The 15,318-nt window shown below is 40.3% G+C and overlaps 1 protein-coding gene across 1 annotated transcript in view; it reads right to left on the bottom strand.

The window, feature by feature from the left end:
* The window catches only part of LIMCH1 (LIM and calponin homology domains 1), a 182,747-nt gene that overhangs the window by 2,792 nt on the left and 164,637 nt on the right, over nucleotides 1-15,318 (bottom strand). The window contains exons 26-34 of the mRNA XM_059818246.1: nucleotides 14,214-14,297; nucleotides 12,501-12,593; nucleotides 11,492-11,596; nucleotides 9,976-10,112; nucleotides 9,053-9,174; nucleotides 7,091-7,214; nucleotides 5,634-5,720; nucleotides 3,081-3,189; nucleotides 1,973-2,075 (exon numbers count right to left, since the gene is read on the bottom strand). Of these exons, the coding sequence (XP_059674229.1) occupies nucleotides 1,973-2,075; nucleotides 3,081-3,189; nucleotides 5,634-5,720; nucleotides 7,091-7,214; nucleotides 9,053-9,174; nucleotides 9,976-10,112; nucleotides 11,492-11,596; nucleotides 12,501-12,593; nucleotides 14,214-14,297 (964 nt within the window). The remainder of the gene's footprint in view (nucleotides 1-1,972; nucleotides 2,076-3,080; nucleotides 3,190-5,633; nucleotides 5,721-7,090; nucleotides 7,215-9,052; nucleotides 9,175-9,975; nucleotides 10,113-11,491; nucleotides 11,597-12,500; nucleotides 12,594-14,213; nucleotides 14,298-15,318) is intronic.

Below are 15,318 nucleotides of genomic sequence, written 5' to 3'. Positions count from 1 at the left end.
GGACCACTACATAATCTTTAATGCTTTTCTCTGTTAAGGTTTTTGATAATTTATTTTGAAACAGAATCATCCACAGTTTCAAATAAGCTTCTGGCAGCCAAAATATTTCATCGAGATGTCCATAAGCATCTCAAAACAATACTGATAAATTCTGGGTTGGTCAGAGACCGTCAGTTGTGCGCACTGCTGCACAGGTTTTCAGATGCAGCCGTGGGGGCAGGAAGGCACGAGGTCTGCAGTCAAGCAACCGCTTTTATATTTAGCATCAGACCTACCAGAACTGAAAGGCAAAACACTAACATTGCATCAGTTTGTTCTTCATTTCAGATGTGCAGTCCATCAAATTCTAGTTAAAAATGAGCAACTAACCATATTTGCACTTCTATCAAAATCAGTCCCTTTGAAACTGTCAACAAGAGCCAGTGTAACTTAAATTCAACTGACTCATATTTTGAGCTTTTGCATGAGGAGTGGACACAGCAGGAAGAGGCAATTTGTAGGAAAAAAGACAAACCCTTACCATTATTATTCTTCAGGAACCATACATTTCCTCAAAACCTATTCCCTCTGTCATGGACCTGGTTATCGCTGTGCTAGGTATGTACAAACGCAAAACCTGACTGCACGGAACACTGTACACAGCTCTGTACTGCATTTTCTAGCACCACTTCTGTAGAAATGATGATGGAGGGGGTGATTTCTACAGCATATAAAGCTGATAAATAAGTTATTTGAGCCTTTATCTATCGTTAAGGGACCTCAATTTTTATTTAAGCAAAAAGGATTAAGAAGAAAATGAAAATATGACTCTTATCACCTTCCTCTCTTTTTTGTGTAAAGATGGACGGGCAAACGTGCTTTTTAAGGGTCAGGACCTCATCCACATGAGGAAGGTTTATAGTATGAAGCCTGAAGGGGAAAAGCTATTTCTGAATGTGTCAGGTTAAATAAATAATAATAAAAAGTTGCTAACATTTCTTAGCAGAATTAAAAAAAAAATCCCCAGACAAATGGTTATGCAATAGCACCCTCTAGCCCTGCTGATGGGAAAATATCTCTCTGCTGAAATAGGAAAAAAAAAGTATCTATTCTTCTGCTGGCAAAGGTAGGTAGTACCTTTCCTATTCCTAGATTTCTACAGCCACTGCTTTTGAGAGAGAAGGGGGAACTAGTAAGTGTCTCCACCTACCAGTTAGGACTGTAGGCAATGAATACACTAAACAGTAACATGTTACAGGAAGGCAACAATTACTCCTGTGGTTTTTTCCTGCATCTTACTGTTTTCTACAAAGCCAGCATGAGCACTACCCATCTCACATCACTGGTGACATCGGGGTGAAGCTGAAATGCTCTAGCAATTTGGTATCAGTCACAGAAATCCAGGGCTAGGAAGGACATTCAAGTGACCTGCTCTAAGGCAGAAAAATGCATCAAGTTTTTTTCTGACATGCAATTGTCTGGCTCATTCTTCAAAACTTGCAGCAAGCAACACTTTGGCACATGTCTGGGGGTACCACCACAAGGATTCACTATGAGTTACAGAATGTTCCTAATATTTTACATGACTGTTTTGTCCACAAAGGGAGGCTTGGAGACATAAAAAATGGGAACTTCTCCAAACAAGGCCCAGCATCCTAGACCTAGTAGAAGTATCTACATTGTCTCATGTGATGTGATGGATCCAAGCCTCCAGGACACGCAGTGTGTGTGCACAGTGTAGGGGTTTATATTTATGCACAGAAACAGCCTTTAAGTTTAATACTGCTGAGCAGAGATCCTCTAGGCAAGATTTAATGGGCTTGGAAATCTTTTTTGATACAAGAGGATGATTAAAATGGCCTGGGAAGGTTCCCCTTCCCATGGCGAAGCCATGCCTGAATGGCAAAGCCAGGAGGAGACAAACCCATCAGTTAAAATCATGGCAACAGTATTGTTAGCGTTCATTGTCCTTCAGACAGGATTTGGTACTTACTTCTGGATCGGATATAACAATCATTGCAGTTAAGAAGACCATTTCTAATCCTGACATCTGTCCCACTTGCTGCATCTCCCAGCTGTCCCTTGCAAATGCCACACTGTCAATTGTAGAACAGAGAAAGTAAGAGAGAACATGCCCTAGTATCTGTCACAACTCTTCCCAAATTTTGACTTTTGTTTCAATAGTTCTTGGAACAGCAAGAAGAAATAACCCCCCAGAATCCAGCCCATACTCCTGGGGAGCACTGCAAATCAGTGAAAGGTTTTTTTAGAGCCAACAGTATTTAGGACTGGATTTCAGCAGTCTCCGCTCACACAGAAGTGAAGTCTACTAATTTTAAGGGACATCTGATTTTAATGTTGCATTCTGCAACCAGCCCATTTGTGACAGACAAAGCTTAGAGAGGCCAGAGGTTTAGTTTGGGTAAATGTCTAAAACAAAAAAAAAGCTTCACGAATATCTAATACCAACTGGGCCAGAGATAATGAAAATGGACACTTTCTGAGTTCTCTAGAAAACACTATCTTGAGTCATTTCCAGACTGAAACACTCAAGAACAGACAAGAAGTATTTCCGTTGAGAGCTCTGGTGAAAGCTGGAATACATCATCCATTCCATAGTCAAAGCTTTCCAGCCATGGGTTGGATCAAAGATGGCTTCAGGACTGACCAGTATTTTGGAAAAAAATAATAATCACAAGGTAACTGATGTTATATTTAAAAAACAGTGAGTACAACAGGGCAATTATATGATGCTTCTGTCTGTAAGTGAGGAAGCTAAGTTTGCTTGCTAAATCACAGGTTTTAGTCCAATTACCATGTCTGACAGCAAAATAACACATTAGCTGCATTACTTCCACTTCCCTGCAAACAAAGGCACACACAAACATACATAACAAACATGCAAATCCCTTGGTCCTCTCATTTTCAGTTTCACATGTACAGCCCTCAATATACTCTCTCCTCGCACTGTGCATGACTTGAGATTTTTCTTAATAAAGCAAGAGACATACCCTGAAGCACTGAATATGGAAATAAAGACTGAGCAAGAGACATACCCTGAAGCACTGAATATGGAAATAAAGACTGAGCAAGAGACATACCCTGAAGCACTGAATATGGAAATAAAGACCGAGCGTTTCAATAATCATGGCAGCTCCTTTTCCAAGAGGAAGCCCACAGGTAGAACAAAGCTTCTTTCCACTGACAGACCTAGGAGACAAACATGACTTTAAGAAAACAGAACAGGAACTGATGCTAAAACATAGCTAAATGTTTACACAGGTTTATGGAGAGAGACAGGATGGGAGGAAGGAGCATCGGGGGGGTTTCACATAAATACACATTGACCCTTCAGCCACGTTGCTGAATCAGTCTGCACGTCTGTCTTGCAGAGAAGCAAGCAGAGGACTTAAAATGCTTGAATGCACAGCAGCTCAGACCCATTTCCCTGCCAGGCTGCTGTGCTAGATCAAGGGACATGCAAGCGTCTTAACAGAGGCCTGGATGGCAGGGAACCATGCCTGTGGATTACCTAGACTCAGGCAATGCCACAGCAATCAAAGCAGATATTCATAAGAACTACCTAAGCCAGATTCTCAGCCTGGAAATTTTTCAGTTTGTTTGCAAATAGGTTTGCTTACTGCAAGTCAGAAGGCAGGGATGCTGCTCTTACACCCAAACAAGCTGGCAAAGTCAATAGTAGCAGCGTAACTGCAGTAGCACAGACCAGGCATCAGGCACTTGCTAAATAATTTTAGTCTTATGCTGCTGCAGCTACATGCCTGTTAGTACTCCAACTAGTTAGAGGAAAGCTGAAATCAGATCTCCATCTGCAATGCAAAAATACTTCAACTCTCTCCTTAAGCTTCAGTCCTGTCTGGACCTTTCTAGTAAATCAGCTGTTTGGTGACAGCTGGGTGAGGGATCAGGGCCCCAGGAATAACTGGTACCCTTTTTCATAATGGTTTTGATGGCAGTGCAGGTGTACACTTGTATGTGTTTCACATTCTTCCCTTCTCACTTGTCTGCCAGCCTGCCAGAACTGATGCTAGTCTAGTGAGATGAACCCGAGACCAAAAGGGATCCTTTGTCTTGTGTCATCCATGTTTGTTTTCAGCCAGGGCTGAAACTCGGAGAGGAATTTCAGGATACTTCCTAAGTTTCAAAAAGATGGTTTGATGAAATTGTACACAGATAAGCAAGTTTACAACATCTTGCTTTATGTTCTTGGTGCAACAACATAATAAGCCACCAACAGAGATGGATCTGGACTGCATCATGATAAAAAAAACATGAAAAAGAAAAAAAAAAGAAAAAAGAGACAGAAGCAGCAGCATCATGACCAGAAAACTATCCTTGCTTCCATCTAATCTCTGTCACTCCTGAGCCCATCATTCTTTATCCCACCATGTACAGTGACAGCCCAGGCACATCACTGTCTTTTCTTGTTGCTTCATTCTCATTATTCCTTTCAGAGTAACTTCCTGCTTTCTTCTCCTCCCCTGCAACCTTAAGCCTTCTGCTCCCATCCCTCTGCATTATTCTTGAGTCCATCTTTGCTTTCACTTCTCCAGCATCAGAGTTATCATAAGGATAAGTTAAAGTGTTGAATCAAAGAATAAAGTGCTTTGGGAAATTTTTTAAGAGAAGTTTTCTAACGTTTTAGTGGAACAATGAATTACATCCCATCCATTATTTCCAAAACTAAGATTTATTTCAGGAAAATATCTTGGAAAAGGGTCTCAGATCAGGATACAGCTACTAAATAATATGAAGTAGCTATCAAGACTAGCTACATGTAGCCAGAAATGATCTGTAATCCCACCAAAACTGCAGCTACAATTAGCAAAACCAGAAGAAATTGTTCACATTAAAAATTCCCAATAGTTTCATGTCAATGCAAATGGCATCAGGAGGAGGGCTTTGCTATCAAACATGAAGAAAAATGTTATTTAAATAGAACAAAAACTTGCTATGGCTTCTGTGTTGTACGACTTCATCCTATTTAATAAGCCATCTGGTTTTAATACACCCCAAATTATCAGTGCTTCAGTTATCAGGCTACAGTTAACATTTATTTAGAGTTGGTACACATATCTCATTGAAAACTGCACAACTCATTGCCTAAGAGAATCAAATCTCCAGGATATTAGCACGAATGTAGGCAAATTGAAAAAACACAGCAAAAAAGCAAAATGCGTTTCAAGTTTGGAAATTAAAAGAAGGATTTTTTTTAAATCAGTAAGTGTTGAAATGTCAGTTGGTGACAACATCTAGAACATACCTTTCTCCTGAGCATGTGACTATTCACAATGAAGACAACAAACATCCTTTGGCTTAAGCACTCTGAACTCACGCTTTACTGCTTACTTTGACTGGGGCTTATATTATCCCATTTCAATTTCATTAAAATTTCAGTGATCAAGCAGAGTCGTACAGCTGCGTTCTGAACCGTGTTATTTTAAAACAAAACAATACTGCTGAAGCAGGCAAGAAATACGGGAGCGGGAGCTACATGTTTATTACGTTGATGGCTATGAATTGCAACATTTAGAAGAATTAATAGTGCATCCACATAATATTACTGTGATTTACACTGTGGCAGTTCACCAGCGACTACAAGATGTAGTCAGTTTGCAAAATTCCGTATTGACCTTTTGTACCTGTTGGGTGACTGACTCGGAGCAGCAGGAGAGCAAGGAGACGATGGCCCCGATCGGAAGTTCTCAAGATAGCCTGCCCTGAAATACAGGAGATAAAATGCATTACTACTGCTGAAAAAAAAGTGAAAACAGAGGTTCTGTATGGAGAAATTCCAGCTGATGGATTTCAGGATTCCCTGCTCTAAAGATTTTATCTAAGGAAAACAAGGTATAAATTTGGTGTCCACTGCCATTTTGACACAATGAAAAATAGCACATGTTTTTGGTTCGGAGTCTTGATCGGCTTCCTATTGCTCAATCAGATAACTCACAAGGTAATCAGCCACGTGCAGACTCCTACCCACCTATCAACTCAACGTAGCTCACACCATGATGAACCCAAGGCACAACACCTTGTACTCTCTGTTGCGCAGGGGATGTGCTCAGAAGCACACTGGCAGAGCAGATGTGGGGTTGTTGATGTGACCTTTACTGAGTAAAAAGGAAGATACCAACACTGAAAAGTGCTTTATCACTATTTGTATCCATTCTACCCTGCAAGAATTTGGTGAGAAAAACCATTATTGTTTTTTGTTATCAGAAATCATAGGATTGATTCAACCTCTTGCTGCTTAAAGCGGTTTACAGATTAAATAACATTTTTCTCAAACACATATGAGCAGTCTGTTATGAAGATTAGGTAATCAAACCTCAATCTACATTAGTTTTGACTGGATACAAGCTTCATAGAGGTAACACATATTTTGCAGGAGACTGTGTTCATATATATGCTAATGAAAACAGATGTTCCTTTCTCATTACCTAGGTACACTTTTTGCAAATATTAGGTAAAGATATCCCTTGTTTACTGAAAGAACTGGTGTTACTTTTAAGTAATGCTCACTCAAAAACCCAAGGCAAAGCATCAGAGAAGAAAAAAACCTCACCAAATTTATACTAGAAAGAAAATACTAATCTCTATGTATCTTCTTTTAAAAGCTACAATCCTTAAAGAACTAGAAAGTAGCAATCAATGTGTGTTTAGAAGCTGGAGAATGAAGCTCTCGGGTACCAACTTCAAAGAGGCAGACTTCACCTGACATTCCCACCCTGATATTTAGCCACTTACTAGCTATACATGTTTGTTTTAGGGACTTAAAACAAGTAAAGCACACGAACAGTTACACAAGTGAGTGTTTAAACAGCTAAGGAGAAAGAAGACAGAGAATGGCAAGCAGGAGCTGTCCTCCCTTGTGAAACTAGTTAATAGGGTACTCATAATGAGAAATGAAGTGGATAAACATTAGCAGTCTTGGTGGGAAAGCCAGGAATCAAAAGTGTCTGCACACTGCAGGACTACCCATGAAACTTAACCGATAAAGAACACTGAGTAGGAATATAAGAGAGACCAGAGTGAGCAGGACTTCTCAACCTCTGCAATAACCTCTGCAATTATTTTATGTTCTCACCTCCTCGTTTCTCCTGCGGAGCTTGGTTGTTGTCCCGCGCTCTGGCCCGGGAATGGTCTCTGCCGAATGTCCTCTGTGCGACGCGGGGACTGCTTTGTCAGCAACTGCTGATTCCAGGAGACATCTACAATGGGAGGTGGGGAAATCTCAATACTTGTGATAAAATGCTTTCGTCAATACTTATAGACCAGCATAGCTTGTGGGCACACCATAAAGGAGACAAGAGATGTACTGTTACTTAAAATAAGTTCTCAGAAACCCCACGCAAAGTCAGAGACAGGCTCTGCTACACTGCAAGACCTCTATGGGACAAGGACCCCCTGCATTACCTTCATATACACGTGACCTGCCCTGCTGCTGAATCTCAGTTTCTGAAGGGGAAAAGGGAGAGGTCAAACAGCCGTCCACGAGTAGCACTTGGGAAAATAAAGTGTTTCTGTCCTAAGGAAGGAAGCACCAGCGAGACAGAAACTTCCTGTGGTGCCTGGGGATCCAAACTTCTCAACAGCAAGAGTTAAGAGGAAGGTGGTGTAATCACTGCTCTCCATGAGCCTGCTGATGAACAGATTTCCTCCCTTGTAATTTCCTTCTGCGTTTCAGATGGTTGCACAAGGCTCAGTGACAGTAACAGCCTCCCAGCAATACGCAATGATCTGTGTGATGCCCTGGCAGCTGACCATCCCATCTCTGAGACAGAGCACACTGCCTGGATCCCTCCAGACAAATTTTGTGGCTCACAGGCTGGGGAGAGCCTTACCCTGCTATGCACCAACCAGCTAGTTTAGAGGAGAAGAAAAACTACTGTGGCCTATGAAAGGCCCGTTCCCTATTTTTGGTATCAAGACAAAAAACCTCTAGTCCTGACTAGTTTAAGGACTTAAGGAGAGAGCAAGGATGTGATGCTTTAGGGGGCAAGAAAGGAGCTGTCAGAATATTTGTAGGGGACCAAGTTGATGAAGAGAACCTAGAAAAAAGCCTGATTAGCAGAAGAAGTTAAAAACTGTCAAACCTTTGAACTTTGCTTAATCACTACTACAAATCCACAAGGATGGCTTGGTGGGTAATACCTTCTGCTTTCTTTATTTGAGCAACCATTATCAAAGCACTAAGAATACAATAAAATCGTGCCAGGGAAAGCAAACGGGCTAAGTTTAATAAACTGAATTTGCATTTGGAGCAAGTAATAACACTGAAACCTTTTCTATCTATAGATGTTCCATTTTTTAGAATCATCAATTTTTATGCTAGACTGAAAACAAAAATCTAAAACTCGATTTCAAAATCTACACTTGCTTTCTGTCTTCAGTCCTACTTATTTTCTTTCCACTGTCCCTTTGCATTAGGTAATGATTTTAAAGTAGTGAATTTGCCTTTTTTAGGGTGACCCTGTTGACAGCAATGCTTTGGGGAAATTCCTTCATTCAAAAAACGTCAATACCTATGTAAGTTTAAAAAAACCTATTAATTTTAAATGTCATCAGACATTTCCAATGACAAAATGGAGACAGGTGTCACTTTAAACTTGGCTTGAGAAGGTTAGACATCACAGGTAGTGATTTTTGCTGGACTGAAATGGGCATAAAGAATCTAATTAGCTACCAAAACACAACATAAGTTTGGAAATATGCTCTCTGTATCAAGATAAATCCTAGATGTATGTAAGATTATGTAAAAGATGGAAGATAACTATGTTTAACTACTACCGGGAACATGCGGGCCTCTAAACAAGATTCTTACCTGCAGCTGAAACGCTCATCTCTGATGAAAATAAGATTTTAAATTTCATCTTAACATATTTATCTGTACTAAACCAACTTTTGCATCTGAGACATTCAAATTTTAAAGATATACATGTGCTGGTAATTTCCAAAATTCTTTGAGTTAGATTTCAAGCCACTGTAAATACCTGTGAGATTTCTATCTGGAAAAGAATACATGCGTATGAAGAGTCTTGACTCTCACCCTGAGTCAATGGCAGATTCAGCCTGGCAGGCGAGCTGTGCTCCATCACCAGCACCTGGTGCTCCTGTTCACCTCCTTTCAAGATACCCGTCTCTGGTGGTCCTGGGAGCACTTTGTTTCCACTGCCAATAAAAATAAGTCACATTGTATAAATAAAGCTGGGGAAAATGCCACCTAGAATATAATGGCAAAATCAGACTTTTGAATATCAGTTTGGTTTTCGCAACGAGATTTTTGTTATTGTGTCAGCAATGACAAGGCGATGGGGATAACAGTCATGAATTAACAAGTTTGTCTCCAAACATGCCTTGTCTTCCTGGTTCCCTCACACACTGCCACTTATACGCATGAAAGATCATTCTGGATTTGTGGAAAATAGCTTCTTTGCCAGAGAAACACCTTTTCTCAGTGTTCTCTACACAGTGGTCAGCATCATCAGATGCCTCTTGCCTTTGTGAAGGCTGTTATTAGCAGCTGGGCAAAGACCAGGACTTTGAACACCATCTGGTAAGTTCAAGTACAGCACTTCTGAGATAGCCAGGCAATCTCACACAGATTCTGAGTGAAAACAGCTACTACTCCTTTATTCCTCCAAATGGCTTGTGAAACGTGTACACAAGACACAGTGCAGTGACATACGAAGATGTGTGAGCTATCTAAGCTCCGATCTGGTTGATGTGACAGAGTTTCAGCAAAGCCGCATGCTGAAAAGGCAAGCCTTCTGATAGCGAAACTAGCACTGCACATTGCCATGTATATCCGTAAGCCTGCGGCAAGTGAGTATTGATTGGGATATATTACACCTGTCACCAGGCCACCAGATGCTGATGCTCCAGCATCAATCATGGGCAGGTGTGACATCCCAGACGTCTACAGAACACAAAACTCCACAGGGCTAAGAAATGCTTAGGCTTGATCCATACCTCCTCTTTTCTTGCCAGAGTTCATTTTCCTTGCTTTTCAGAGATGGCATACTGTCCTGCTCCCAGAGCAGCTTTTTCTGCCTTGTAACTTCTTTTTGTTTGCCTTCCTCTGGAGAGCTGTTTGAATCAGTTGTGTTCTAGAAGACAGCAGGGGAGGGTACATACAAGGAGCTTCCCTTGAATTCAGCATTAGCACACGCATGAGAAAAGCACAGGCTGCCCCCCCAGATATATCATGTTGGCACACCTTATTATCATAAAGAACATCTCACATTATACAGTGGAATCATTTGACCTTGGTAAGGCTAACTTTGGATTTAACAAAGACTTCAGCTACAACAGTCAACTGATTGTATTAAATTGATCACGAAACAAAAAAGTGCAGGACTGACCAATTATGAGATGGTGTTCAGGATGACAAACTAAAACTTCCCACTACATATTTTTGGTAGAAAACCTGGAATGACTTTGAGAGTCTAGACAGCCTCCCACTGGACTTGGGAGGACTTTGTCAGGGACCTCAGCTTGTTTTCTCTGCCTAGGGGCAGAGCACTACTCACATGCTCTGGGCATTCTCAAATGGCAACACCAGTACTACTTCCAAAATGGTACTGGAATGGGTCATACCTGACTGGTGGAGCTTGAGTAAGCCATGGCATGAGATCCTTCACTTCTGGGTGCAGGCACTGCCCTGAACGTGGCATAAGCAACTCCACCCAGGAAGTTACCACTACACAGCCATGCGGAAAATGGGCCATGGCTGATGTCCCTGCACAGGGATGAATGATAAGAGGGGGCAAGAAGGGTGAGAGGAGAGAGAACCAGATGATACAGTGCTCCTAATCCTGGAGTTGAATGGAAAAAGGCAGATGACTTCTTGGATGTGGGTGCCTTAGGCAGGAGAAAATTATGTCTGGGAATCTCACATTTATTCTACTGATCTCACCTTGGGTGTCATTCTGTGATCTCTGGCGAACACTTATTTAATTAGATGCTAGATGCATTGAGTTAAACATTTAAAAAATACAAATGAGAGAGTCAATATTCCTCTGTTTGTTTTGCTGCTTTCTAGGATGCATAGTGGGAGAGAAAAGGAGGAAAAGTGGGGAGGCAGGATTCAGTCTCATCTCAGATATGTTTAAAACACTGTCTTACACTCAAGATTTTGGATGCAGGGAAATCACTTTAGATTTTGTTGGCTTTGAGAAGGTAGTTAAAACAAACAGAAAAAAGTGACCGTTTTTTCACAGCACCAGTTAAAGAGAAGCAGCTGGAAGGAGAGAAAGTACCACCCTCTGCTCTAGTCCAAAATGGGATGGTAGCAGTTTGCTTGGGAGTATGGCTCTTCAGCTGTAAAAATATACAAGCTACAGCACTCTGAGGTATCACCAGTTATGGAAGGGATCCAGGGAATACTCTTACTGTTCCCAGACTTTGTTACCCTTTAGTGAAGAATGAAACTTTGCACTGAAGATGGCTTAGTCTTTATTGCCATACTACTTCATGAGAAACTCACCGCTGTCTTGTTTCCTTCAGTGGTGGAGGAAGAAGAGGAGAGGAGCTCAGCAGAGTTTGAAGAAACAATGAATGGAACTACAGTATCCTCAATTATCTTACGCTCCTAAAAAAAGAGGATCAGGAGAACGTGGGGGTTAAAAATACACAAGGTCAACTCTGAGCTTATAAAGTAGAAGCATGAAGTTTGGCTACGCGTCGTATTTAGATGGCTAGGTACCAAGAGTAATGATAACACCTCAATTTTTAATTTGCTTCAAGGTTTTGTACTTCCTTTCCTTTCACCATTACCATCTTTGAGATTGGATGCCCAAAACTGGAACAAATATTCCACTTGGGATGGCACCACTGTTTCTCGCAACACCAGTCTATTAAATTTCATATAAAAATATGGTACATGAAAAACTGCTAAGTATGGTCCTCAAGCACAGACGATATGACATCAGTTTGCATAATATACAATTAGTCAAACTGAAAACATGAATATTTTCCAATTTCCTGCAATAATGACCCACGTACGACAGAAGAAAAACACTATCTTCTGTACTGTTAATATTCTACAACTGCAAGCTTTGAACATTTCCTGTGAATTTGTTTTGAAAAACAAGGCCAGTTTACAAACTATCTGTATGATCAAGCCCAAGGCAGACAACAATTTCATCTGGAGTTCCACCAAGTCCAGGCACCAAGTATACGCCAAAACGCACAAGGCTCTGCCTCCAGAGGAAAGTCTGAGCGTGCCCAGACACAACCATACTGACTCACCCTGACTTGCACAGCAATTAGACACCTCCACCTATGCGGAGGTTCTGAGGATACCTGTCTAAATATTTAAATATTTCTCCTCGGTGCCTATGGTAGTGTTTAAGAGAAACAATCCTCCTGAGAACTCAGCCTTGAGAAGGCTTTTCATTAATTAATCTAGGTATGGGGTTTTTTTAGTTACGTAAGTGGGTGCATTTCAATACAAAAAAAATATAATAAACAACCTCCTCCTTTGAGCCTTATACCTCCTCATAGTATCTACGCTCCTCCTCTTCAACTTCTCTCTGGGCCTTCTCCCATTCCTCTTTCAGCTTGTCCTGCTCCTTCTGATACTTCTCCTGTAAAAGGATAAAAATACAGGTAAAATCAGAGCATTCTGTATTAGGAGTAAATTCTGTAGTATCTCCACAGTGAAAATGAACCTGCTAAGAGTGGTTTAATCAGAAATAGGATGAAATAGCAAGATAAAAATTTGAAACATCCACGGGTGTCAAAAAAGCTTCTTTTCCTCCTCTCCCCACTTGTTTCTAGCACTTAACATTTAACACCTTCAAACCACGAGGAGCTTTTAACATACTAGAAGAATAACTTGTCAGAAGTTTTAAAATCTTTGGTCAGAAATGAAATTTATGTTCACCAATTTCAAGAATTCCTTGTTTATTATATAGTATTAAGAGTTCCAAAAAGCTATCATACACCCCAAAACACTTAGGCATGGATTTTGTGTTAAAAACTTCAGCAAAGTAGCATACAAACAAGCAGATTTTGCAGATACTGGTACTAATTTAAGATAGATGCCAGTACAATTTAATGAATGGTGAATACCTGTGCAAGTTTGAAAGATAAATGAATAGTGTGTAAAGGTTTGAAGAGGGTAAGCTTATAATTAGCTAAGTAGCTTATTTTCCTCCTTGATGGAATTATTTCTTGAGAATTGTTTTGCATGAAAATCTATCTCAAAGAGATCTTTAAAATTGTTTGACAGAACTAGTTTGATAATGGGGAAAAACGGTGACTTCCATATCCCTTTTATACCAGTTCTAACTTCTGTTCAAATTAGAAACCACATCTGCCTAATCCAGAAGAGATGCACTTACTATTGAAAGAACAACCACATATGCCAGAAAAACTGTGATGAGAATTTTACACCATTTTAAGAGGAAAAAAATCACATTAGCTAAAATGAAATAATCTCAAGAAAGCAGTAGAGACACACACAAGTCATTCTTAAAAGACGAAAAGACTCCATTTTATTATTCTCCATCCTTTGACAGTTGTTTGCTCTTCTGTTACATGGAAGAAAGATATGATTTCTTTGGGACCAAACCTAACCACATTTTCAAAAGACACTACTGATGGACAGGGAAATTCATGTTCTCAGGACCACTGCACTTCTCCCAACTAGGACACAAACCCAGACCTTTTACAGCTTACTCTACCGCTAGGCAAAGCCAGTGGTTGTTTGGAAGGGGTTCCCCCCATCACAAAAAAAACCCCAAACCCTTTGCGTCCAAATTTAGCTTGATATTTTCCAAGAAGAACTTGTGAACAAAATCAAAGTCTAAAAAAATCTATCAAGACCATCATTTTAAAGAAGAGTTGTATAGGTGACAGGGTCACCAAATTGTCAGTCTTGAGAAAGAGGCTCCAAGTAATTAAAAGTCTCGCAGTCTATGCTCAACATACTTTAAATATAATTGAGGATCAACATTTGGTTTAACTCTGCACTGGTCTTTCCAGTCCTTTTGGTCTTTCCACGGCGTGGGGAAGGGAGATGTAGGAGTGCCCAAACCACAGAGAACATGTGTGTATGCTCATTTTATCGCTCATCTGCCACAGAATTCGCTCAAGAATCCACAGAGGATGTGGAAAACATGACATGAAATGCCCAACTTTTGTCCAAAGGGACAATTCAACAGCTGAACCACATGGTGGAAGACATGTAGTTTCTTCCCTACCTGAAGCAAGCGTTCTTGCTCATGCTGCCACCTTTCCTGGCGCTTTCGCTCTTCTTCTGGATCCCAGGACCAGAAATTGAAACGCTTGTGTGAAGGAAAACCAAGCTATTAGACTTTGACACTATATTTCAAAAGGCTACCCAAGAAAGCTGCACTTTGCCTGGCCTGCCCCTGGCGATGATGTTAAAATGGGAAATTTAGAACTAGATAATGGTTCTCTCCGTTAGCAGATAATATTTTTAGCTTCACTGACACTTGGGATTGCCCACAGGTATCCAAATGATAAAATAATCATTTGGTTTGCAAAGAAAGGCTTGGGAAACTTCAACTGGAGTGGAAAAATAAGGAAAAGATCTGAAAGAAAGCTCTAAGCAGCACTGAACAGAGATACCTGCAGGTACTCAAACTTAAAGAAAATATCTATTTTGCTTTTCTATCATCTTCTGCGCAACATGCAAAGCAATTTGTGATTGTAAAAATGATTCTCTCATTTCATATGGCTGCCAGCACAACAGCCTATAGCCTTGTTTTAAATTTTTATCCATAATGAAATAAAATACCAGGCTTCACTAAGGATCCCATTACATGATACACTTACATGTTTAAAATCCTTATAATCAAGGGCAATTTTAGACACTTGATGCCATATTCCTTTCCACTAAGAGTTCTATTTGAACCTGATAGGAAGAGATTATGTCTATTTTTATGTGACAAACAGAATATGAAATACTGTGTACTTCAGAGGAGCATTTGTGGTGTTTTTTTTTTTTTTCATTCAGGAGACAGTAGAATTGTGGTCTCCTATAATTTCTATGCATTTACAATAGAATGGATAACGTAGAGTCACATATTGTTTCAAGATTATGAAGCTTTAGTGGCTCCAGCAACCGAGTACCGTATAGTTACCGTTCCCCCCAGATAAAAGGAGAATGCATAAATTCCAGATTCAGACCATGTCTTGATTTGGGTTGTATTTTTTCTCTCTCATTTCCACGAGAAAAAAATTTCTCATTCTGATTTGGGGATGTTACAAGACAATGTGTATAAAAAAATCACTTTTGCCAAACACGTATCTCTAAACCAAACAATGATGCAAAAAAGGTAC

Source organism: Gavia stellata, chromosome 5 (genome assembly GCF_030936135.1).
Source record: "Gavia stellata isolate bGavSte3 chromosome 5, bGavSte3.hap2, whole genome shotgun sequence".
Lineage (NCBI taxonomy): Eukaryota > Metazoa > Chordata > Aves > Gaviiformes > Gaviidae > Gavia > Gavia stellata.
This window is presented reverse-complemented; position numbering and strand designations above follow the sequence as displayed.